Genomic DNA, 26,138 nt, shown 5'->3' on the forward strand with positions numbered 1-26,138 from the left:
CTATGAGAAACGGCACCAGATTCCAAATGAAAACCAGAATTGCACCATGAGCCATTTATCAGCTCTCCCAGAACTGAAACATAGTCCCAGGAAGTGTAACCAGGCTATGAGATTCCTGCCCTTCCAACATTTACTCAGTGCCATTTTCAACTGCCATGATGTGTAATTAACTGAGGTGACCACTGGCTAAGGAAGACGTGGTCCATATGCCCAGTGGGATACTGTTCTGACATGTAAAAGGATTAAACTTTTATTCACAACAACACAGCTGGAACCATGGAGCATCATGCTAAGTAAAATAATTCCAGCAAAAAACCCCAGGACATATAACACGCTCTTACTCTTTTTTGGAAGGTAAAATATTGACATAATAGAAGTGAAAAGGAGTCGCTGGGGATTTAGAATTGAAAGGGAGAAGAAGGAAAGAGAGAACAAAGGCCAGGGAGTGAAATACACCTAGAAGGAGGAAGACATTCTACTCTGCCCTGCAACAGGAGGTGATGACAGTGACTTATGTTCTAGAAAGAATCAGAAGACAGGCTCTCATCACAACTGTGTGATAATGCTTAAAGAGACAGAAATGTCCATTTCCATCAAACACTGACTGTGACAGATATTAAATGATCAAACACCACATGGGCAGTACATGTGTGAAATTAAGATTTGAAACAAATATTGAACAAAAAAAGTAGTGCAAAATTGTTCTATAAAGAAGCGATCACAGTGGCTAGAAAAATGTTGCAAATTTCAAAGCAATTCGGATTTCAGATTAGGTGTGCTCAACGTGCATTGACATGCACGCGCTGGAAAAGGCACCATAAATTTCAGTAAAAACTATGTGCCTCTAATAGCATTTAACAAAATATTTTCAGTTTAGCCCATTGACTGCGTTTAGTTCTTGGTCCTCTTTTATTTTTTCAAAATAACCACTTCACAGTGTTTGAGAAATTTTTAGATATATTTTCCCATTTGCTTATTATCTGGCAAGACATCATTTTCTTTTTTTTTAATTTTAATTTTTATTAATTATACTTTATTCACTTTGAATTCTCCCCCATAGCTCCCTCTCTTCTTCCCTCCCAATTCCACCCTGCCTCCCCCTTCTCCACGCATGCCCCTCCCCAAGTCCACTGATAGGGGAGGTCCTCCTCTCCTTCCTTCTGATCCTAGTGTACCAGGTCTCTTCAGGAGTGGCTGCATTGTCTTCCTCTGTGGCCAGTTAAGGCTGTTCCCCCCTCGGGGAGGTGATCAAAGAGCAGGCCAATCAGTTCAAAGATAGCATTTTCTTAGTGACTCACACTGGAAACACTGCATTTATCTTCTCCCTGAGAACTTGAATTTTGTATTGGTTTCCTTTACAGCCCCTTTCAAATGACTGGTGCATTCAGAAAGTGATGTTACATGCATCTAACGTTAGGAAACAGTAAGACTACTTCACAGTTCTCTGGGAAGGGCTGCGGAGATGGCTCAGTAGTGAAGGTGCTTGGCATCCAACTACTAGGACCAGAGTTCAGGTCCTCAGAACCCATGTGAAATGCTGGGTGAACATGGTGGCCAGCTTGAAATTCCAGCCTCAGAAGGCAGAGGCAGGGTAGTCACAGAGCAAGCTGGCTACAGACCAGCCATGCTGTAGATGGAGACACTCCATCTGTGAATAAGGTGGGAGAGCATCGAGGATGATTCCCAGCATCAACCTCGGACCTCCACTTCCACACACACACACACACACACACACACACACACACACACACACGCACACACACCACAGAGAGGGGGAAAAAGGAAAAAGAAAAAATTATCAAGGAAAACAAAAATCATTAATAATAAATAATACCAGTGTAGCCAATGCTATTTTAATTTGTTCAGATAATGGGCAAACCTTCCTTGATTTTACTTGGTATTGAATAGCCACTGAAATATAGGCTAAGCAGAAATGGGACCTCTAATCCCAGGAAGGAGAACTGGAGAGTTTGGAGGCCTGCCAGGTACCACTGCTTCTTCTGTAGGACACAGTAACCTGGGACAGTGTCAGACAGAATGTCGCCTGCAACAGTGACTCACTTCTGTGATCTGAGTGTGTGTGTGGGGGTGTCAGAGGTTTGTTTTGGCTTCACAGCCCTACAGGTGAGAGAAGGTTGGGAGTTTCTACCTGACCTGGGGGCAGTCCACAAGCAGACCATGTGGTTGATGTCAGTGCCGGGAGCCAAAGCTATTTACTGAAGCCAAAGCCAAGTAGAGAGCAAAGGTTATTTAGTGGAGACCTAAAGCTATTTAGTGAAAGAGTTACCTAGGACCTTAAATCATGGGTGATAGATTGTGAGGACATCCGTCTGTTAGTTTTAGAGCATCCGTGAGATATCTTAAGAAAACATCCTTATGGTATCTTGCAGATGCAATATTGAAGCCATCAAAGCACTCCTCCTATCTCCTGCAGCAGTAATTTAGCCTTCCCCCCTTTCCTGCCTTCTCCCTATATAAGCTGGGTAAAAATTTCTAATAAATGAGGCTTTGATCAGACAAACAGATTTGGCCTTCATTCCTGGGTCTCTTGTCCTCCCCCCCCATTCTTTCCACCCCTCCTCTTTGGAACCTGTTGAACCCCAAGGGTAGGGACCGTCTCAGACAGCATGCGGCTTTAAAAAGAGCTCCATGCTTGAAAGACACCAACCTGCACATACATTTTCCTATTGAAACCAATCTACTGCCTCTGAGTGGAGTCACTGGTCATGCTTATGGCTCTTTCCTGAATATCCTAGGTTACTATCCTAACAGCGTGGAACTAGAAAAACTAAGATTAAAGTGGTGACTTAGAATTGTGCATACAGGATATGTGTGAGTTTATCACTAACCTGTTTGCTCCCACAGCCTAGGGTGTGGTTATGTAAACGTACATTTGTATATGAACCTGGGAAGGGAAATGTGGGAACTTTTTTTGTGTGCACAGACCAAAACCTAACATGCAGATGCCAACATGTACTAGACTAACACAAATGAAAAAATTGGAACTTACTGAACTATCAAAGATTTATCGGCAAAAATAAAGGGCTTTGAGAGGACAGCAGATATTGCGTGGTGCTTGGCTTTAGACTTCAGAACCAGTCCTCTGTCACCAGGTACCTGGTTTTCCTTCAGCTCTTCTATTTCCCATCTTCCTAAAAGAGAAAGAAAAGGAAATGAGCTACAATAGAAGACACACAAAAATTCACCTCTCAGCAGTTGTTAGCAGTGATCTTTTCCCATAAAAACTGATTATGGAAAAAAAATAAAGCCACAAAACACATCAGAAAATAATAGTTGGAATTTGGATTTTCCCATCTTCTCCTTCCTCCCCATCCTCATTTTCCCCTTCTTCTCTTTCTCTCTTCCTCCTCCCCATCCTTTCTCTTCTTCTCCTCTCTTCTCCTTTTCTCCCCCTCTTTTTTCTTTTTCTTATTGTCAGAAACTGGCTTCATTTTCTTAACTAAAACTCAGAAAACTAATAAATAACATGGCAGGTATAGTTCTTAATCGGATGCAATCAGGTTTTCTTGACCTACTTTCAATAAACAAGTAATAAAATATGGTTTGCCTGGTAAGGCCTGTGAATACTGCCTTCTGCACTTCTGTGTGTTCACTCCTCTGAGGACTCTGGTAAGAGCAAAGCTTGCCTTGTTCAAATACTTAATAAAAAATGAATAAAATGAAAATAAAGTGAGATATTTAAAAGTGCAGATGGGACAAAGCGCATCCTTAACGTAGAGTGGGCAGTCTGCCCCAGGGCTGACTTAATGCACTAAGAAACGTACAGCCCTCTTCACGCGTTCATACAGCAGTCCCTGCAAGTACTTAAGCTGCATTTGAAAACTCTCTCATCACACAAACCCTTTCCTGGTTAAGTGACGTAGCTGGGAGGGTTCCAGGCCAGAAAATCAGCAATGCCCCAAAGCCGAGCTGGGGCTCTGGGCTGGGATATCAGCTTTCAGATCTGATCATGCTCAGACCATGGGTTACACAGGCTGTTAGCTAGGTGGACGGATTGTAGCCCCAAAATTTTGTGTTGGACATCACTTTTTAACTCTTCTTAGATAGAAAACAATGTTAATTTGTATAAAAGATTACAGTTTTAAAAATTATATGTCTCTCTGTTCCAACCAAAGTCAATTCAGCAAAAAGATGGTTATTTTGCTGTAATGTTTCAACTCGAAATTACTTTTATGGGCACATTTAAATCACTAATGCTTCTAGACTGCCCTTTTTTCCCCTCAAAAAACAAACAAACAAACAAAAAACAATGAAACAACCACAAGTCTTATGATCAAAGCAGGTTGAATTTTAGTTTGTTGTTCTGTACACATTATTAGGATTTAAAAAGTACTTCTACATGCCTGTAATCACACCACCACTCAGATGCCTGAGGCAAGAGGATTGCATGTTTGAAGGCAGCCTAGGCTACGTAGCAAGGCCCATCTTAAAGATAAAATAAATGTTGCAGGCTTCCCTACAGCATCCCTCCAGCTTGTATCATATTTTTTTTTTCTAGAATGAACATTTTACTTGGCTTTTCTTAAAGAGCATGAAGGGCTTAATCACAGATGCTTAAAGCATCTGCTATCTTCTTTATAGTAAGTGATGCTGTATTTATTTAGATTATTTTAGGCAGCATGTTCCTTGGACTCATTGTTTCTTTGAGGGGAAGAATTCTCTAGGTGGCTTTAAATTGATTTGGGCATGGGTTTTTTTGGAGTGCACACACAAGTGGAGGCAATAGGGATTTGCTGGGATTTTATACAGAGGAAGGCAGGCAGTCATGGTCCTTATATGATTAGAGAAACTATGAGCAGGAAATTGACAACTGAAGCATAGCACATGCTCTGATGTACCCTGCAGAGCCTGAGTTCTAGGCCAAGTGCTTCTTGGGTGTGAGGGTCTCCTAGACAGTGAATGAATTCCCTTCCTGGTGGTAGAGGGCAACTTTCCTTTTGGATACATGACAGCTCAGGAGGCTACATTTAAACCAGAAGGAGGACATTCTTCTGTCCTTCTCTGAACAAAGTCCTTCTAGCGAACAAAGTCTGACCCTGAAAGACTCTTCCACAGCTAAGCCTGAGGCACTAGGGGACCGGTGGCTAATGGGTGGGGCCTGAAGCTGTGGGCTGCAGTGGTGGCCACAGTCTTACAGTGCTCATTAATACATCTCTGCTCTGAGATGAAAGGTCCAGAACAGCACAGTGCAAGCGAGCTCACTAAGCCCAACTGTGACCTAAGAGTCAGGCAAGTGCCTCAAGCAGGCAATCCCTGAAACACCGAAGAGGGAGAGGATGAACTGTGGAGGCAGAGTGGCCAATATAATTTAACAAAAATATAATCCCAAAGGCTAGTGAACACGGGTGGTGGTTATCTAAGAGTTAAATAAGTATTTTACCATCATATATAGAAATTTCTGAATCCATATCATCCTTCTTTGCTTTTGATAAGACCCACCTGTAAACAAAGGTGAAGACAGATATTTGCCATTAAAGTAAGATTTGCAATTTATAGATAAATGCATGTAAAACTACTGATTGTGTTGGATAACACATAACTGACTGTGTTATCCAACACAATCAGTTTTCATTCACAATCAATTAGTGCTAAGTAGTGAATCAGTTCATCTAGCCTTCATGCAATGCCAGGAGGCCGGAGTTCAATCAGCTTGGATTTGCTGGCATCTGTGGAGGAGTAAACATGCCCACCAGACCTCAGTTTCTCAATGGGAAATAGGCATGGAGTACACCTCGCTACCAGGCAGAGGGTCTGGAGCACAGAAATCAGTAGGTGTGACCATCACAGATATGCATAACAGCACCATGGCTGCAACAGAACGGCATAAGTGTCTTGTGACTCTCTGCTGTTAATATATTCCCTAGAGAGCAAGGGAATGCTGTGTGCTTTTTTTTGCATCCTGAATTTGTCTCTTTGTAGAAATACATAGCTTTAAATTACCCCCTAAAGTCACAGGACAGCTAATTCTCCTAGATAGAATTAGCTTCAGAAAATCTAACACATTGAAGACCATGTAGGAATACTCACCCGGCCAGATTTCCACTGTCAAATGTTTCTGTAAAATATACTTCTCCTATAGGTTGAGGTGTCTTATATTTAATTGTCTGGAAAAGAGAGTTTTTTTAAAGCTGAAGTTATTTATTTTTGCAAACATCTAAGTCATTCTGCTGGCTCAGAAACTAGTATGCAGTGCATGTGGGCAACAGAACCATGGGAGGCCTGGACTCTGGTCGCAGGTTTCATCATGTCTCAGTAATGTCATAACAAAACCTGTTATTTTGTTCAACTGATGTCTGTGGTGAACAGTCTTGTCGATTTTTTAAAGTATGAACTTCCAAAGTCCCCTATAGTAGGGTGTTGTTGGTATTTAAGCATTGCTTTGTAAAAAATAGTTTCAAAAGAAATACCTTTGCAGAGACTGAAATTTAACAGGGGAAGCACAATATTCATTGCAACACAGATAATAACATTTATATTCGTTTATTAAAAACCCAATAAAGAGGAGATGAAGCAAAGGAATGTGTGAGAACTTCCTATTAATTCTCTGGACCCTTGAAGCAGAGGCTGGCCTAACAGGGTGAGTGCTTTCTAGTCAACACACTATTAGATGTGAATACACTCACTGCAGTGATTCTCAACTTGTGGGTCATGACCCCTTCGCAGGGGTGGGAGGGGTTGAATGACCCTTTTACAGGGATCACCTAAGAGTACTGGAAACCACAGATATTTACATAATAACTCATAACAATAGCAAAATTACAGTTATGAATCAGCAACAAAATTTTAGGGTTGAGGTTACCACAACATGAAGAACTACATTAAAGGGCTGCAGCATTAGGAAGGGTAAAAACTGCTCCAGGGGATGGTCAAAATAGATATACCAAAATTTCTGTAAAGTTCCACAGTTTCTCATCAGCCACCTCCTCAGAACATCCACCCCAACAGCATAGACCACAGAGTCCTGGCTCAGCCCACTTTGCCCACTTTGTCACCCTTTTCCTTCCAAGTCCATCCCTGTGCACATTTTCTACCCACAGAGAAATAAACAAAAGCCATTTCCTTTGCTTCTTGAAGAACCACAAATTATGGTACCTTCCATTTTGTATGGAAAAGTCTGGTAGTAGAAAAGACAAAAGGCCTTTGTCTTTTCTACAGAACTTGGTACTCTTTAACCAGTGAACTCCTGTTTTGGTAGCAAAAACTTCCCATGTCCTTGTTGAGCACATGTGGAGTGGGTGTCAAACACAAACCTTTGCTGTTTTTAGGCACTCTAAGGAGCACAGGTGGAAAGGGCCACATTTTCCTCTCCACTGAGAAGAGAATACAGTATTTCATGTAATGTAGCTTAAGCCATACAAAATTGGACATTTTATAATTGTAAAGCCAGAGAAGGGAAGGAAATGCATCTTGAGGGCTGGGTCACTCCTATGACCCTGGAAAGAATTGCTTTTAACTCACTTCTCAAACATCTTACCCCTGAGGAAGGTTCATCTTCTTTAATAGTACTCTCTTCTGAATTTTCACTAAAGTCTTCCACCTCAACGCCATCATCCATAAAGTCTGCACTGACCGTGATGAACAGAAGACCCAAGCATAGTCCAACACCTTGGAAACGCATACTGACTATCTGTGAATTTAAAGGCAGTCAGTGAAAACTCAGGCAAGGATGTCTTGTGGAAAGAACCATAGGAAAAATTAATTTCTCCTTTATTTTAGGGTGCTTTAATCACTAAGAACATTATTTAAAATAAACCTTGAACAAGTAAAACACCAACTTCTAACTTTCTAAGTCTTCCAAAATAAAAAAAAAATTAGTGCATAAAAATATAAAGATGTTGGCAACAGTGTCTGTGAGATGCAAATAACTTGCTGATTTCTTGAAAAGAAAGAAGATACCATAATCTCTAAATTTTTACTTATATTATTTCACATAATGTATCTTAAGTACATACAAACTTAGACATTTTATAATTGTAAAGCCAGAGTCAAATTACATCTAAACACCAAAAACTAAGGGATTTTTTAATCCTACATTTAACAAAATAGTGCTTTGTCAAAATCAAACCCCACACCGTCTTGAGTACCACGATCCCTTGAGCTCATTGCTGCCGTGGCCATCACCTAGTTGCTGGCAATATGTCTCTTCAAACAGTGCTGAACTGCAGTGTTCAGGAGGATCAAATGCCAAACTCAACATGTCGTCTTCTTAGCAGAAGTGCTTGGCTTATGTCATTATGTTTTCACCTACTCGTATTACCATATTCCAATTCAAAATGTCTCCCTCGGTGCCAGCAGACTTCAAACAAGTACTGTTGGGCACAGAAACAATTCCATGTCATTGATTCAAACACACTCATACAATAACACATCCTCCTCCTCTTCCTTCTCCTCCTCATCATGTATGCTACTCTTTCCCCAAAGCTAACATCAACTTGAGGAAAATTTTAAAGCAGATTCTTAGAACTCTTAAGACTTTTCAGAACACAGATACTATAGACTAATTGGGTCTACATAAGAAAGATGGGACTGACAGAGATAGAGATGGCACAACAATCACCAGAATTGCTATTATAAAAAAAATGACAACAGAAAACCACAGACACTGGAGAAACTGGAACGTTCACACATTGTTGATATGGCAATTTACCATATCAACAGCAGTGGGAAAAAGTGGCAGGTTTCAAAATGCCCAAGAGATTCCACTCGAGAAAATAACCAAAATAAAACAAAACCTATGTCCTCACAAATACTTAGATACAAGCCATGAGAAACATTTCTTCTATCAACCCAAATGTGGACCAATGCAAATGCCCAGCAACTCATGTATCGTATAGACATGAGTTGAAGCCCTCATACTGTGGATGGCATCCATCAACAGAAAAGGAAAAAGCTAGTTATGAACAATCACAAATGTTGTACCATTTCATTTTAAAGAAACAAGAAAACCTATCAAGCTGGAGAATAGATGAGAGGCCAGCTACACAAGAGCTCAGGGGGAGGGTTCGTGGGCTTATGTTTTTAGGGTGATGAAATGTCCAATGTTGGAATTTCGTAGTGGTTACCCAAGTCTATGAATATAATCACACATACTAAGTACTTGAACTTGACAGTACACAAATTATATATTACTAAAACAGTTTATAGAACAGATCACAAAAAGCATTGTTCTGCCTAACTACTTCAACAGATACAACTCTTTTTCAGGAGATCAAGACTTTAGATGAATGTTTGGCCAGATGACCTTGATTTCTTTTAAAGGTTGCTGGCTCCCACCCTAAGGTTTACTTTGAAAATATACATTTTCAAAACCACTAAATAGAAATCTAATAGGATTTCTATACTCAGGTACTGCCATCTTTATGGACAGATAGACAGACAGACAGACACACACAAGACACACGAGAGTTTGCTTTCTGGGAGAAAGACAATCGCTTGGACTTGGTGATGAGAAAGTCAGCCTCTTTTCTCAATTATTTTTGGAGCAGAAGCTAACATTTGCAAATGGCAAAGCTTAGCCCTAAAAGTTTCATTGTCCTAAAAGTCTAAGAATCATTCACGATTTACATAAACACATATCACAGTATTTTACTTGATGTGCTACTATTACTGGCCCTTCAGTAAAGGAGAGAGCTTATTGCAGAGCATTTGCCTGCATGAGGTACTAAGTTTAATCTCTAGCACCAAAAAGCAGGGGGCTGGTGCTCTGGGGGTTCTGTGGATATACTGGGAGAAAGATGGAAGGACCTGGAGAGGACAGGAACCTCACAAGAAGACCAACAGAGACAAGGTGTTACAGAGGCTGAGACATCAGCTAAGGAGCATGCATGGTCTGGACTTAGGCCCCCTGCATGTATGTAGCTAATAGACTGCTTGGTCTTCATATGGGGCACCTGACGAGTGGAGTGGGAGGGGCTGTTTCTAACATGGACTCTATTGCCTACTTTTGGATCACTTCCCCCTGGCAGGGCTGCCTTGTCTGGCCTCAGATGAAGATATGCTCAGTCCTGATGTGACTTGATGTGCTGGAGAGGGTTGATGTGGTGGAAGGGGAGAGATCCTCTTTTCTGAGAAAGGAAAGAGCGGGACTAGGAGGAGAGGAGGGAGGGGACATCCTTAGGATGTAAAGGGTGTAAATAAACTGAAATTAAAAAAAGAACAACAACAAAAAAAAGGTAAAAATATTTTAAAAAGCCAGGCACATGGCACATACCTGTAATTCCACCATATAGGGACTTGAAGCAGGATTGCCAGGAGTTCAAGGCTAGCCATATAGAACAAGACTCTTCTCAAAGATAAGCCTTCCAGCAAATAAATGGCATAATATAGGAGCAGTAGCAAAGAATGTCAAGGCAGCAAAATGGCTCAAGAAAGACACATGGTGCCAAAATTGAAGGCTTAGGTGAAAGGGGAGAACAGACTCTCACAGCTGTTCACACACACAGACACAGACACAGCACACACACACACACACACACACACACTAAATGTAAAAAAATTAAAAGAACATCAATATCACTTTGGAACCATGTTTTCTCTTTCAAAATGAATTTTCAGTTCAAAATTCATTTTCAAAATGAATATCCAGTTCCTGGATAGTTAATGTTGTCAACTTGACAGAATCTTGAATCACCTAGAGAAAAACTTGTGGGCAGGGGTTTCTAGATTGTGTTAATCGAAGTATGAAGACTCATTCTTAATGACGATGACACCATGCCATGGGCTGAGGCCCTGAACTGAAGGAAGACAAGATAGTGAGCTGAGCACCAGTATTCATCTCTCTCTCTCTGCTTCCTAACTGCAAACACAGTATGAGCAGCTGCCATGCCTTCCCAGCCACGATGGACTGTGGCCCCTCAGACTGCAAGCCAGAATAAACCCTTCTCTCCTAAGTTGCTTTTATCCAGAATTTATGTCCCAGCAACAAGGGAATTAACAAAGGAGGTATATGCCTATTCATATGATACACATTATCATATGACAATTCTGCCTTTAATTTCTGAGGAGCCTGAATAGTAGTTCCCATAATGCCTGTACCCAGGGATCTTGCACCTGCCTCTGCCACCCCAGCACTGGGATTACAAGTGCACACCACCACACTAGCTGAGTTTCAAACTCAGGACAAATGGCTTATTTAACATATCAAAGAAGACCTGGCATCCAGGTTTTCCCAGCATCCCTCAGTTTGGCATACCCCACTGTTTGCCCTGAACTCTCCAGCCCAGGGGCTGGGCTGCCCTTTACCCACAGGCTTTTCCTTATATCATCTAGACTTCTTGTTCACCCACTCCTTTGCCTGATTCTCTCCCCCCGACCCCATTGGATCAGGGTCATGGGCTTCTGGCTGTGCTCTCCTTTTTATTTACAGTAATCTCCTACCTAGGATCAGTCATGTTCTTTCCTTTCCTTTTTATTTTTTTTTCATTCACTATATTCACTGTTTGCTTCTTCCTATGAAAGCTGTTGAAGGATTCCTGAACCTTATTCAAAGTTCAGAGGTCACTTTTTAGTTGTGAGGAATTAATGTGAACTTGCTCTTTCCTCTGAATTGAGGAATGCTTATTGTGGTCATCAAGTGAGCACTTGTAGCTAAGCCTGGGGACCTAAGTTTAATCCCCAGGACCCACATGGTAGAGAACAAGAACCAATTCCCAAAAGCTGTCCTCTGACTCCCACATGCATGCTCCAGTGTTTGACCACCCTACCCACAAACAAACAAACAAACAAACAAACAAACAAACAAACGCACGCTCTCTCTGTGTAGCTCTGGCTCTCCTGGAACTCACTACATAGACCAGGCTGGCCTCGAACTCACAGAGATCCACCTCCCTTTGCCCTGTCTCCCAAGCTTTGGGATTAGTGGCATATGCCACCACACCTGGTTTAATAAATGTAATTTTAAAAATTGTAAATATGCTTGTCTATGTCTTTAGGTCCCCTTTCCATTACTATCGCCTAGTCAGCCAAACTGCCTCTAAATGCACGCACTTGGGCTGGGCACTAGTGCATGGCCACAGCTCTTGCCTAGCACAAAGCCCTGGCTTCACCACCAAAAAACAAAACAAAAAACCAAAACCAACCAACCAAATAAAAGCAAAACTTGACAGTATAGTCTTACTGGGCCCCTGCGGTGTCTGGTAGCTAAATTCATTAGGAGGGTACAATTTTCATTTGTCAGCCTTCATTAGGGACCTGACCTTGCCGACCCATATTAGTAACTCGTCACTCAGTGTGATTTTTACTCTGGCTAACCTTTATAACCAAACCCTGCCTTTTTGCAAGCCTAGTGTTTCCTAAAAATGCCTTAAGTTCTTAAATTTAATCCTAAAATTTAATTTAAGAATTCTAAAAACTCATAAATCAAACCCTACTTTAAAAAATGTTCAGTAGATCTTACCATATACTGCTTCTTCCAAGACTCATCCTGTCATTCTGTGTATTCACCATATAGATGTGTGTGTATATATACACACACATATATATATATATATATATATATATATATATATGTATGTATGTGTTTATATGTGTGAGTGCCAAAAGAGGCCAGAAAAGGGCATCAGATACCCTGGAACTGAAGTTACAGTGAGTATCTGGTGTGGGTTCTGGGAACTGAATTCCTCTGCAAGAGCAGTGTGTGTTCTTAACCACTGAGCCACCTCTCTAGCCCCAGCACTTTCCTTTGTAGCACACTCACACTCTTTAAACAGATCCTCTTGTAACTCATTTTGTTGTTGTTGTTGTTTGTTTTGCCTGTGTACAGGTCTGAGGGTGAGTGAGGTAGTGGACATCATTGGCACACCTCTGGATTGTTGTCTGAAAAATCCCTGTGATTCTTTCATGAGGCTTCGACAGCTCAATTACAGACTAACAGTATTGGGAAGCTGCCTGCCCTTGATGCCCTGTCACTAAGTGACTAGCGCTGTTGCTCAAAGGACAATTGAACTGGTCCACTGCTCTGGGCCTCTTGTCGCCCATGAAGTGAGAGGGCTGAGTGACAAGAGCTAAAATCCTATCAAAGCTGGCGGTTCTTGTTTCTAATTACACAATTAAGAATAAAAATTTATTAGGCATCAAAATGAGCCCTGAAGCTACTTTACAGTACCCATCAGTTCCTTCATATCCACAGACACACAACAAACCAACCAACTAGAAAAATAGGACAAAACAAAACAAAAAAGACAGACCAAGCCAACAGACTGTGCACTAGAAGGTGGTCAAGATTACAATTACCATAAGAGGGCTACCTAGAGAGATGTAAAAAATTTCAGGGCAAGCAAACAAAGCAAAACACCCCATCCCATGATTTGCTATTTTATACATCCAAAAGTTTCAACATAAATTAATCTTCAGAGATGTCTTCCCATTGGCCGCATTGTTTTGCCCGATTTGTTTATTTCTCTTTATATCTTCTTTCTGTCTCCAGCTCCCAACTTCCTAGCTGTTTGCTTTTTAACCCCAAACTCCTTCAGGGCCTCTTCCTTCTGGGTGGGACAGATGTCAAGTATCTGATTGATAGTAAACAGGCTCTAGATAATGAGTCCCTAGTCATTAAGCTTTCGATGGATTCAACACACTCAGGTTCATTCCCCAGTGGCGCCCACTAGGCTCCACCCAAGTGTCTAGGGAGTAGCTAGGATTCTCTGGCCACCTTCACAGAGTGTGGGGGTGGGGTTGGGGGTCCTTTTGGCTCCGCGGGCTGCATATGAGGAGCCCACGCTGGTTTTTGCGTTTTCTAGAAAGGAGCGAAGAACTCCTCTGGGAGCGTGGGCAGGGGCTCCGTGGAACGGGGCCACAATGGCAACCTCAGCAGTGGCAACCGCTGAGATAACGGACTCGAGGGGCGTCCGGCTGCACAGGGCGCCGGGGAAGCGTCAGCGAAGCAGGTGGCGGACCCTCGGGACTCGGGGTGGCGTCTCTCTCCCTCCACCCAGGGCTGATCTCCACCCGAGGCTGGCAGAGCCCACCCAAGCGCCTAGCTTGTTGCACGTCCAGCCTTGAACTCAACCTACAGCCTCACCTGGCCGCACCCAGCTGAGCCTTCTAGTCTCAGAATAGAGTGCTGCGGGGCGTCCGGATCCGATCCCTCAACCTAGCCCCAGAGAACAAGCCGCAGGCCGACGGCCCGCGGTCCACACACCTGTCCTGCGGGCTTGTGTCCAGCAGCGGCAGCTCAGGTGTCCGACTGGCCGCTACTCGGTCCCCGGCGTCTCCCCAGACCGATCCCGCCGGCAGCCGCCCAGCAGCGACTGCTAACTGCGCGTGCGCGAGCGGCCGCGCGGGAGGGTGCCGAGGTGGCCCGGTGCGCGAGCCGCCGGCTCAACCGCCGCTCGGGACCCAGCGGCCTCGCGGCAGCCTTGGGGAAATCCCAACGTCAGTAGCTCTCTGCAGCTCCAGCTGCCCGCTTTGCAGACTGCTCCGTTCTTCGCGTCGCGCTTTAATTTGCTCCCGGAAGGAGGATGGATGGATGGATGGATGGATGGATGGATGGATGGATGGATGGAGAGTGATCTAATTTAGTTTAGTTTCCCCCGTTGTTGCTCAGTTCTCTGACGACAGGGAGGTCAAATTCATTGTGTAGCCAACGACCATCGTCAACTTCTGATCCTCCTTGCTCTACTTCCTGACTTTTGGAGCAGTTGAGCCACGTCTCTTGTTCCCTGATTTTTATCTCAATAAGACTCTGTGTCTTACCCAATCACCATGCTCAATTACTGTGGTCCCAAACTGTCCTAGATTTAACTGAAGGAGGTACCTTCAAGTTACCTCATTCATTCATTCATTCATTCATTCCTGAGACAAGGTTTCTCTGTATAGCCATGGCTGTCCTGGACTCATATTGTAGACCAGACTGGCCTTGAACTCACAGAGATCCACTTGCCTCTGCTTCCAGAGTGCTGGGATTACAGGTATGTGCCACCTCTAAGCTTATACTATTGTTTTCAATTGGTCCTTTGGAGTAAGTTTTGTATGTAGTTTGCTTACTTTGAGGATGTGCAACTACCCAAGAAACAAGGAACCCATCACTTCAGAAGCTTTCTTGACCCCGTCCGGACTAACCACAGACTTGCGGAATTTGATAAAATTGAGCTGAAACACCCCCTCCCCTCTTGAGCCAGCAAGACAGAATCATCCACATGTCTGAATCCAGAGCTTGCATTTCCTTATTGCTTTGTGGCTTCCCACTGCCCTGATGTACAAGCTGATTACAAATCTACTTTTTAATGGGCATTTGGATAGCTTCAAGTTCAAAACTCTTCACAAAGACACTGTGGGCATTCCTAGACAAGTCTCTGCTTGGACAGGGACTCTCCATCCTCTTCAGTAGCCATGAGTGGAATGGGTGAGAGTCGTTGAGGAAGATGCTAAGCTGTGCGTTAGAGTGTGGCTGTGGGGTTTTATGCCAGCAATATGAAAGAGAACTGGCCAGCACAGAACAGCTTTTGAGCATGGTCAGCTGTAATAGTGTCTCCTATTTGCCTGATTTGTCGTCTCTGAGGCTGACTGCCTCCCTCTGCTAACCTAGGCTGGGTCCTGGAAGCACTTAGCCTCTGTACAGTCTAATCTAGGCCTAGAATGTTTTCAGCCTCTGAGGCTTATTGCTGAATAAGCTCACCCTTTCTTGTTCTTTCAGAACTCTGGCTGGCTGGCTCAACTCAGCTACTGTGGCTCAAATTCCTCTCCAAGCTGACGGATTCAATCTGGCTTCTCTCCTGGTTTCTCACTGAATTGCTCTGTTTGGCCTCAAACTAACTCTAGCAATCTGTTCTAATCTTTTGGCTCCTTCTCATTCTCTGGCTCTATCTTCACTTGTGTCTAGCTTGCTTTCTCTGCAACCTATCTCTGTAAAACTATCCTCTTAAAATTGCTCTCTCTCTCTCTCTCTCTCTCTCTCTCTCTCTCTCTCTCTCTCTCTCTGTGTTGCTTTTATATCACCTCTCTTTCCTCTCTGCTCTAGTGAGAGTTGGGTATCTCAGTCAAATCTTCTCTGATTCCTCACTTTGTCTGTCTCTCAATTAGACATCACTTTCCAACATGGGTGCTTTGTTCTACAAACTACTTTTACCTTCATTGTTTGGGATTAAAGATGTGCACTAAGGACATGTCTATATAGCCAGAGTAGCCATGTTGCTGGATTTAATCTGAGGCTTTTGGGTGGTAGATCAACACTTTCTCATGGTTGTTTAAGTGCCAGTTCTCATATATTACTAAATCTGTTCTGTCAGTTGAATTGTCTTTTATTTTCACAAGCAGTGTAGGATAGTAAGTATATGTCCAAGAATAACCATGCATAGTAATATCACCCCCTTCACCTGCAGGATTACGGACTTTCTACCCCCTAGCTCCATTTCCAACCTCTTTCGTGTTTGTAGGGAAGACACATTGGATTTTCTCAAATATCTTTCCAGATTCTATGAAATAATAAAATGCTATTTCTGAAACCCATTTATTGAATGTAACAAGTTTCCTAACAGGTTCTAGGGTTCACACACCCTGAATGTATATACCAGAACATGATTTGTTGTTGTCTTGATGAAACTTGGATAGTTAACAGTGCAACAAGGAATTTTGGACCAGTTAGAATTTTTAAATATGGAATGGAGAGAGAGACAGAGAGAGAGAGAGAGAGAGAGAGAGAGAGAGAGAGATCATTTCATTATCCAGATTAGGTATTGTTACATACAGACCATTAAAGAATTTGGAAATTTGCTGTGTTCTGAAATATTATTTAGAAATAATGGACCATAACTATTTGGGTTTTTAAAGCTTTGCCTTCTTTATGGGGTCCCTTGGGTTCAATACCCTGGGTGCCAAGAAATATATGTTGAGTTGAATTCTCTTAAATAATTGTGTGAGTTGGTGGGTGTTTTGTACTTTTTACTTTCCAACAACTTTCTCTGTTTTTCTTTGAAAATTGACTTAGGCTATATGTCTGGCATTCATTTAATGTATTAAATCATACACACACAGACACAGACACAGTTTATCTGGACTTAGAGAAATCTAACATCATCAAAATGAAACTCAGCTCGTACAAATGACTTCATCATTAATGGCAGAAGTGGCTACTAAAATCGACAAAGCATCTAAAAATAGATGCCAATGGTATTTTTTCAATAGTTCAAAGACAAAAATCATGTTCTCAGGATAAATAGCTGCCCAGATTTGAATGCCCTCTATTTGTTTATTCTTTTCATAATTCAGTAACAGAATGTTTGAGTAACAGAATGTTTGAGTACTCAACTTTGACAGCTTTCCTCACCTATGTTAATAGGGTGTCTCTGTCCCCTCTACACAAGAATGAAGAGACATTATTACTATTAATATTAATATGCAAATATTGCTACACTGCTAGGCACCTCAGAGACTCTGCTAAAGCTTAAATCTGGAATGTTCTTGTAAAGGCCCACATGTTATAGGTGTGTAAGGACCCTAGGGAAGATGCTCAATCCTCATTCAGAAGGGCAAATGCAATAGACATCAGAAGCAGGAGAAGACAGGGAACAGGACAGAAGCCTACCACAGAGGGCCCCTGAAAGACTCTACCATCAGGATATCGAGACAGTTGTTGAGACTCATAGCCAAACTTTGGGCAGAGTTCAGGGAATTTTGTGAAAGAAGGGGGACAGGAGCTCCAAAAGGAGACCAACAGAGCCAAAAAAAAAAAAAGAAACCAAAAAGACAAAAACAAAAACAAAAAACCCAATACACACACACACACACACACACACACACACACACAACTGTGCCCGGGGGCCCTGCAGAGACTGATACCTCAACCAAGGACCATGCATGGAGAAGACATAAAATCCCTGCTCAGATGTAGCCCATAGACTCAGTCTCCAAGTGGGTTCCCTAGTAATGGGAACAGGGACCATCTCTGACATGAACTCAGTGGCAGGCTGTCTGACAGGGAGGCAAATTGCAAGAAGAGATGAGAATGAAAACTCAGTGTAGATTGACTTCAGGGAGTGTAATGTCTAATGTCAAGTGGTTTGTTGTAGGCATATTTAAACACAATGGAATCTGGATAAGGGTCTCCAGGCAACAATTCCCATAATCATTCCAGTTTTAGGTATACAATAAAGTAGGCAAGCATAGAGAATTATAAGAATAGCTAGTAGAGGGCTAAAGAAAGAGGAAAGCCATCTTTAATTCATCCATCTCTTAATTTATGCTAATATTTTTGCTGTGAGAAAAATGGGTGAAATATAGTCTATTCTACATAAACCTTTATAAACAATTCTTAGCATGGCGAACGATAGTATACTGTCTCCTATCACAGGTGTGTCTTTTATCCCCGTGACAAAAGGCATTTGGGTTCTGTATTGACAAGAATTAACATGCAATGCAGTCATTATACATAACAGTATTATTTTTGGATTAATCCTTGCTTTTTCCCAAAGTCTCCCCAAGTTACCACCTTACTCTTCCTCTTAGGTTATCTTTTGATGGATTTATGATTCCCTTATGCTTGCCTTTATTAATCCAGCCATGGAGGCAATGCATTCTGCAATGGCCTCTATCATGGCCCCTATTTTTTTCTTTAAAAACTTAGAAATGGGGGAGATGTAGAAGGCATGAGGGCCTGATACAGAGAAGCACGAAGAGGGGAGAGTCTGGAATAATCATTTTGGGAAATTTGGTTGAGATCTGTCCCCACAGACAGCAAAAAGGTCACTAGGTCATTAACAACCTTGACGCTCAGCTTTCTGGACAGAATGCAGGTATTTGAGGAGACATGCCTGTGTGTGAACATTCCCAGCTCCCTAGTGTTTCTCTGTGTGTACGAGGGCCTTGTGTCCTCTACAAGCATGGGCCCAAGCTTGGTGTGTGGAAGGTGTGGCAGTGTTCTGAGGCGGGCAGAGGGAGGTCTTCAGAACACTGGAGCTGCCTGTAAAGGAAACAGTGGGCACCTTTCTCTCCTGAGCCTCACAAACTTAGCTCTGCCGTACAGTGGCACAGTGATGCCTTGCCTTGCCACAGGCCTTCTCCCTCCACCAAAAGCAATAGTGCCAGACAACACTGTCGTAGAAGCTACACAGCTATGAGCCACAATAACCACATTGTAAACTGATTGTCTCAGGTATTTGTGGCAGGGATGGAAAGCTGACTAACATGGTCCCTAGCAAAAAGTAGAGTGGTGGCTTTGTGATATCAGTACTTGAGAGAAGTCTGTGTAACAGAGAATGACACTCATACTCCCACAGTCTAGAGAGCTTAAGAAGGAATGTTCATAAAAACCCAGCAAATCGGATTTCTACTAAACACACCTGTACTCACGGCCTACATCTGTACCTTGTGGAAAAGTGATTTTAATTGCGTAGATTCAATATTATTACTGTAAAGCAACTGCCCAAGCCATCAATGAAATAATACAAAGCCACCAGATTCTTCTTTTTTTTTTTAAAAAAATTATTTATCTTTTATTACAATTTATTCACTTTGTAGTCTGGCTGTGACTCCCTCATCTCCTCCTAATCCCACCCTTCCTCCCTCCCTCTTCTTCCTTTCTGCCCCTCCCCTAATCCTCCCCTTCTATTTGACCCTAGCTTACAGGGTCTCATCAGAATTAGTTGCATTGTTTTCCTCTGTGGCCTGGCAAGGCTGCACCCGCCAGGGGGAGGTGATCAGACAGCCTGCCACTGAGTTCATGTCAGAGATAGCCCCTGTTCCCATTACTAGGGAACCCACTTGGAGACTACATCTGAGCAGGGGTTTTATGTCCTCTCCATGCATGGTCCTTGGTTGGGGTATCAGGCCCAGTTTTTTTTTTTTTTTTGGCTCTGTTGGTCTCCTTTTGGAGCTCCTGTCCCCTTTCTTTCACAAAATTCCCTGCACTCTGCCCAAAGTTTGGCTATGAGTCTCAACATCTGTCTCAATACCCTGATGGTAGAGTCTTTCAGGGGCCCTCTGTGGTAGGCTTCTTTCCTGTTCCCTGTCTTCTCCTGCTTCTGATGTCTATTGCATTTGCCCTTCTGAATGAGGATTGAGCAGCTTCCCTAGGGTCCTCCTTCTTTTTTAGCTTCTTCAGGAGTATAGATTTTAGTATGTTTATCCTATGTTATATGTCTAATAACCACTTATGAGTATATACCATGTGTGTCTTTCTGCTTCTGGGATACCTCACTTAGGATGATATTTTCTAGTTCCCACCATTTGCCTGAAAATTTCATGATTTTCTTGTTTTTAATTGCTGAGTATTATTCCATTGTGTAAATGTACCACAATTTTTGTATCCATTCCAACGTTGAGGGATATCTGGGTTATTTCCAGATTCTGGCTATTATGAATAAAACTGCTATGAGCATGGTTGAGCAAATGTCCTTGTTGAATAGTTGAGCATATTTTGGATATGTGCCTAGGAGTGGTATAGCTGGATCTTGAGGTAGCCCTGTTCCGAATTTTCTGAGAAAGCGCCAGATTGATTTCCAAAGTGGTTGTACAAATTTACATTCCCACCAGCAATAGAGGAGGGTTTACTTTTCTCCACATCCTCTCCAGCATGTGTTGTCACTTGAGTTATTCATTTTAGCCATTCTGATGGGTGTAAGGTGAAATCTCAGGGTTGTTCGATTTGTATTTCCTTGATGACTAAGGATGTTGAGCATTTCTTTAAGTGTTTCTCTGCCATTCAATATTCCTCTATTGAGAATTCTCTATTTAGCTCTATACCCCATTTTTTAATTGGTTTACTTAATTTGTTGGTATTTAACTTCTTAAGTTCTTTATATATTCTGGATATTAGTCCCCTGTCAGATACAGGGTTGGTGAAGATCCTTTCCCAATCTGTAGGCTGTCATTTTGTTTTGATGACGGTATCCTTTGCTTTACAGAAGCTTTTCAGTTTCATGAGGTCCCATTTGTTGATTGTTGCTCTTAGAGCCTGTGCTGTTGGTGTTCTGTTCAGGAAGTTGTCTCCTGTGCCAATGATTTCAAGGCTCTTCCCCACTTTTCCTTCTAAGCGGTTTAGTGTGTCTGGTTCTATTTTGTGCTTTTTGATCCACTTGGACTTTAGTTTTGAGGCACCAGATTCTTAAGTTTCCTCCTGAGATACCTCAAATCTGAGATCCTTAGTGGGGAGCCAGTTCTCTGACCAGCCCCGCCCCCATTTGTGAGCAGCAGAGATGGGTGAGAATGAACACTGAGGGCAGCCCTCCTCTATGTCAGAGGTTTCTAGAAATGCTTTGTGCTGACCTCCCCAGACTTTGCAAATAATTTCTTTAAGAATGGGGTAACTTTTGTTTGTTTTGTTTCGTCTGTTTTCTCCTTCCTGTTTTTTTCTAGCTCCTGCAGGTTTCCCAGGATCCAGCCATGGTTCAAATGGCCCTTTATGAGCACCCGAGCATCTGCCTTCGGCCTCATGCTGGGCTATCTGTTCTTCAGTGCCTGTACTGGCATCGAGTCCCAGTCTTCCAGCTGGTCTGCTCCAGCAGTGGGTGATCGGCCAGTTTATAAGTCCTGGCAAGCAGTGCTTGAAGAACGTTACATCTCAAGAAGACCTGTACCTGACTGACCTTCATCTTTTTGTATTTGCTTGGCATTGGCATGGGAAGCCAATTTGAATCTGACATATGATGTGAATTTATGAATAGCAAGTAAAATATTTCATTGAAACACTTCAAAAGGTCAAATTTTAAATTAAGTTAAAAATCTTTTGAAGATACAGTGCCTGTTATTCGTCTCAAAGGAGAGGAGAAGATAGATGCAACAGTTTACCTTCCACCGTTTTAAAATTGTCATGTGTCACAGGTCATGCTGGAGAGAGGCCAAACTGTCACCAGGCCAAACTGATGAACCTCGGGTCCCAGTGAGAGGAATGTTTCAAAAAAACAGGGGAATAGCTGCTGATGAATGACACACACTCTGTCCTCCATATGAATGAACATATGTGAGCATGCACATCTGCATATATATATATATACATACATATATACATATTTATACATATAACATGTTTATATACAGGCATCTGCCTACACAAGAGCATGCACATGCCTGTGTACGTATGTATGTGTGTGTGTGTGTGTGTGTGTATATATATATGCACACAAAATTAAGTAATAATGTTTGGTTAAAATATAAGAAATAAGAATTACCTTATATTGTTCAAAAATACATGAAGTAAATGGAATATTTTATTATTGAATACCTACCTTAAGAGATGCCTATTAAGAAACTGAAAGATGAGACAGTAAAAATTTGTAAGGACTAAAAAGGACATCAGAGAAGTCTGTATCCAACAATTACGAGTACTTTAAAAAAGGCATTTTTAATTTACAAAATCAACATCTATAAAAAAACAAGTAAATAAACATTTGAAAAGGCATGTCCAGACACCATACATTCTTGTCTGAGTCACCGAATACTGGAGTTCACAAGAGCCCTCATATATCACACAAATGAACTTATCCTAACAGCAATGCAATCAGAAATCAGTGAGAAAAAGATGGAAGCTAAACACTACCATGGATCCAACTTCGATGCTTTTAGAGATGACTGACTTTCAAAAATAGGTCACACACCAAGGTATTTGATAATGAATTCACTCCAGTGGGGGTTTACATCTGAAATGTGTTTATTAAAAGGCAAGAAGACATGGTGGTACAAGCAGACCAGGGCTGGATCAATCTATGCTTTCTGTCTCTCTAGATGTCTTTGCAAAAGGAATTACAAAACACACACATCAGTTCCCATAGAGCCTGTCCACGACGGTAGCACACTTCTGAGCTTTAACCATTTCTGTGTGATATAAAGTAAATGGAAGCCTTGCTAAGTCAATAAAATACAGTTCCCAAATGTTACAAGTGTTTCTAATTTTGCTGTTTTAAATATTGTAGGCTAAAAATATCACTGACAAATCTCTACTTTTGTCTTAGCATTTAATGTATTCAAAAGTTCATTGCTTTTTCCCTTTCTAGATAATTTATCTATTCCACTCTTCCGATTTCTGAAAGATACCATTAGAAATTGACACATCAGAGAATCAGGTGTGACCGTTTCTTCTTCTGTGTTTATTATCTTCAATATTTCTGAAATAAAAATAAGAAACCTGTAACATCTAGAAAGAACCTTTTGATTAGTAAGGATGTAATCATCTTAGTGGTAATTTTTTGATATTACTCAAAAAATTAGTAGGTAATGCCAATTTCAATGTGATTGTACTGTTGGTTTCCTGACTGCAGAATTCATCTGTAGGGCACCTGGGAAACTGCATATGCAAATGATCATTGCAGCTGAAGAAATGCTGTGGGCTAGGTGAGAGCCACTTTAATATGTGTCACTAATCTAGAAGAGACCATGAGAAGAGCAGGGGCCACTCAGAGCAGACAGAAAAGAAGATTACCAATGCAAGAGTGGGGACGGAGAAATGGGGAGGCAGCAGGATCAGGGCAGGGGTTGGGGGAGGTAGGGAGGAGAAACAAGGCCAGCAAAATATGCATATAAATGCCATGATAAACCCATTACTTCGTATGCTAACTAAAAGCCCCTCAAAAGAAAAAAAAAGATAGAAAAACTACATCTTAATTAATTAATTAATTAATTAATTAATTTCTGAGACAGGGTTTCTCTGTGTAGCATTGGCCTTGTGTAGCCTTGTAGAGCAGGCTGGCTTCAGATTTACAGAATTCTGCCTGCCTCTGCCTCCTCAAGTGCTGGCATTACAGACGTGTGCAACCATGCCCAGCTTTGTTTTATTTTTTTTTATAAAATAAAATTTAAATACATCTGTACAAGTGTCATGGTAACCAAGAGTGAAAACATACAAGATAGTCCTTTTATAATAACTCATGAAAGTCAGAGATTAAATATAACATTTAACAAAGTAAAAAAAATTACTATCAGTATAAAATAATGTAGTCATTTCATTTCACGTGAAAATAATTTTGAATTTTGTGTAATTGCAGGACAAACAGGTCACAGTGGGACAAAAGAATCATGGCCACTTTCCAGGGAAAAGAGATTTTTTTCACCCCCAAATCCTAAGGGAAAGTTACATGTCATTTTCCCTTATATATACATATCTTCACATATAAAAGGGAAAGCTTAAATGACAGCTTTGAAGAAATTGTCATTTGGGAAACCCTTTCCTTTCATCCCATGCTCTCAGGCTCAGCAGCAACCACAGGAAGGCACATCCTTTGAAAAGTAATGTTGGCTGCAGACCTGGCTCAGCAGTTAAGAGTGAGGACTGCTCCAGGGCACCTGAGTTCAAGTTCCAGCGCCCACATCACAGGACTCAAAATCACAGCCTTTGGTATCTCCAGCTCTGGAGGCTCCTCAGGTGCCAGCACTCATGTGCACATATCCTCTCCCACCCCCTCCTACACATACAAGGAAAAACAGCAAAAACAAAGAAGTAAAATCTCAGTTATTGCCACGTGATGATGCCCACCCACAATCCCAACCCTCTGGAGACAGAAACGGAGGGATTGGAGCTTGAGGCTAGCCTGGGCTACATAGTGAGATCTTGTCTCAAACAACAATAAAATCATTGCTTAACTGAAATTCAAAGTTAATGAATGAGGCAGATGCTGAGACTCATAGCCAAACTTTGGGCAGAGTGCAGGAAGTTCTTATAGAAGAGAAGGGGAATAGAAAGACCCAGAGGGGACAGGAGCTCCACAAGAAGACCAAAAGAGTCCACTGAGGCTCAGGAGGGCCAGCAGAGACTGATGCATCAACCAAGGACCATGTATGGAGAAGAGATAGGCCCCCAGCTCAGATGTAGCTGATAGGCAGCTGAGTCTACATGTGGGTTCCCCTAGTAAGGGGTTCAGGGGCTGTCTCTGACATGCACTCTAATGCCTGATCCTCTATCACTTATCCCTGGCTATTGGGCCTTGCCAAGCCACAGAGGAAGAGGATGCAGGCAGTCCTGATGAGACTTGTTAGACTAGGGTCAGTTGATAGGGGAGGTGGGCTCCTCCTTTCTGAGGATTAGAGAAGGGGGATGGGGAAAGAGGAAGGGAGGGTGGTACTGGGAGGTATGAGGGAGGGAACTACAATAGGGATGTAAAGTGAATAAATTTAAAAAATAAATTTAAATTAAAAACAAGTCAATGAACAGTCTGACCATGTGCAGCACCGTGCACAAGAATGAGAATGCTTTTCACACAAATTCAACGCTAACAAATTATCAAAAAGCACTCGGCTTGCCTGCCAACAAAATAGCACACTCCATTTTGAGTACTTTGTAGTAATTTTAGGAAATTATCATTCCATTAACACAAAGAGAAAAAAATGTTATAAATTATAGAACATTATTAAATTTGAGGGTCTATTTCAAACAATTTAAAATTTTAAAGTTCATCATTATAAGGACATGGTAATAATTTTTTTTTGTGTGTGTGTACTATAAGCTAGGTGACTAGAGAAAATGATTTTCTTTTTTTTTTTTTTTTTTTTTCAATGCAGTTTATTCAGGAACCTTGAACAATCCTCGGACCCTGGGGAAAGCCAGCCCAGCCCACAGCTTAAATAGCCTCTGGGTAGCTAACCCAGGCGTGCCACGTGGGCAATGCAGATAGGTCCACATACATGGAAGCAAGCCAGATCCTCAGCCTTAGCCAAATGTGGAATTGTTTGTGACAGAGAGCACTCACCATCGGGAAGGTGGAAGGCGGAAACCAGCTCCATCTTTAAGGCATAGCATTCCGCAGCTCTCTACAGTTCCCCCTTTTTGTTTTAGACGCATCAGGCAAGAGTAGAGGTCTGATCTCTGATATTAGAAATAAATTGGGACTTTGTACTGATGTTCATTTAGGTGTCATCCACCCAAAGAGCATCAGACCCGTCCGATACCTTTTTCTCAGAGGCGGGACCTGGGGCATCAACCCGCATGCAATCAGACATGCTCTTCTCTGGGTCCAAAGCGGCTGACCCTGAGTGCAGTGCTTAGCCTCGCATCCTGAGCGTAACATTTTAGCGAAAATGATTTTCTTAATGAAAGTACAGTGTAGCTCTGTTGTACGTTTACAAGTTTTATGGTAAGTGCCGTACATATTGAGGTTCAGGAAGTTATGTCATGTAAAAGTTTTGAAAGTTATAAACATTAGGGGAACTCTAACAACAAATTTGAACCTATATAAGATGCAAGATCTTTCTACAATGTGAAA

General features: G+C 41.9%; 2 protein-coding genes across 6 annotated transcripts in view; one reads left to right on the forward strand and one right to left on the reverse strand.

The window, feature by feature from the left end:
• Window positions 1-14,275, reverse strand: part of Clgn (calmegin) — a 29,347-nt gene extending 15,072 nt beyond the window's left edge. The window contains exons 1-6 of one of the 5 annotated variants that reach the window (XM_060392394.1): window positions 14,159-14,275; window positions 8,143-8,330; window positions 7,496-7,648; window positions 6,049-6,125; window positions 5,402-5,460; window positions 3,011-3,152 (exon numbers count right to left, since the gene is read on the reverse strand). In XM_060392394.1, coding sequence (XP_060248377.1) covers window positions 3,011-3,152; window positions 5,402-5,460; window positions 6,049-6,125; window positions 7,496-7,639 — 422 coding nt within the window. In that variant the 5' untranslated portion in view covers window positions 7,640-7,648; window positions 8,143-8,330; window positions 14,159-14,275. The other 4 variants (XM_060392395.1, XM_021632284.2, XM_060392396.1 and 1 more) reach the window with 4 other exon arrangements.
• Window positions 1-26,138, forward strand: part of Scoc (short coiled-coil protein) — a 78,484-nt gene that overhangs the window by 46,978 nt on the left and 5,368 nt on the right. The window lies entirely within an intron of this gene.

Source organism: Meriones unguiculatus, chromosome 10, assembly GCF_030254825.1.
Source record: "Meriones unguiculatus strain TT.TT164.6M chromosome 10, Bangor_MerUng_6.1, whole genome shotgun sequence".
NCBI lineage: Eukaryota > Metazoa > Chordata > Mammalia > Rodentia > Muridae > Meriones > Meriones unguiculatus.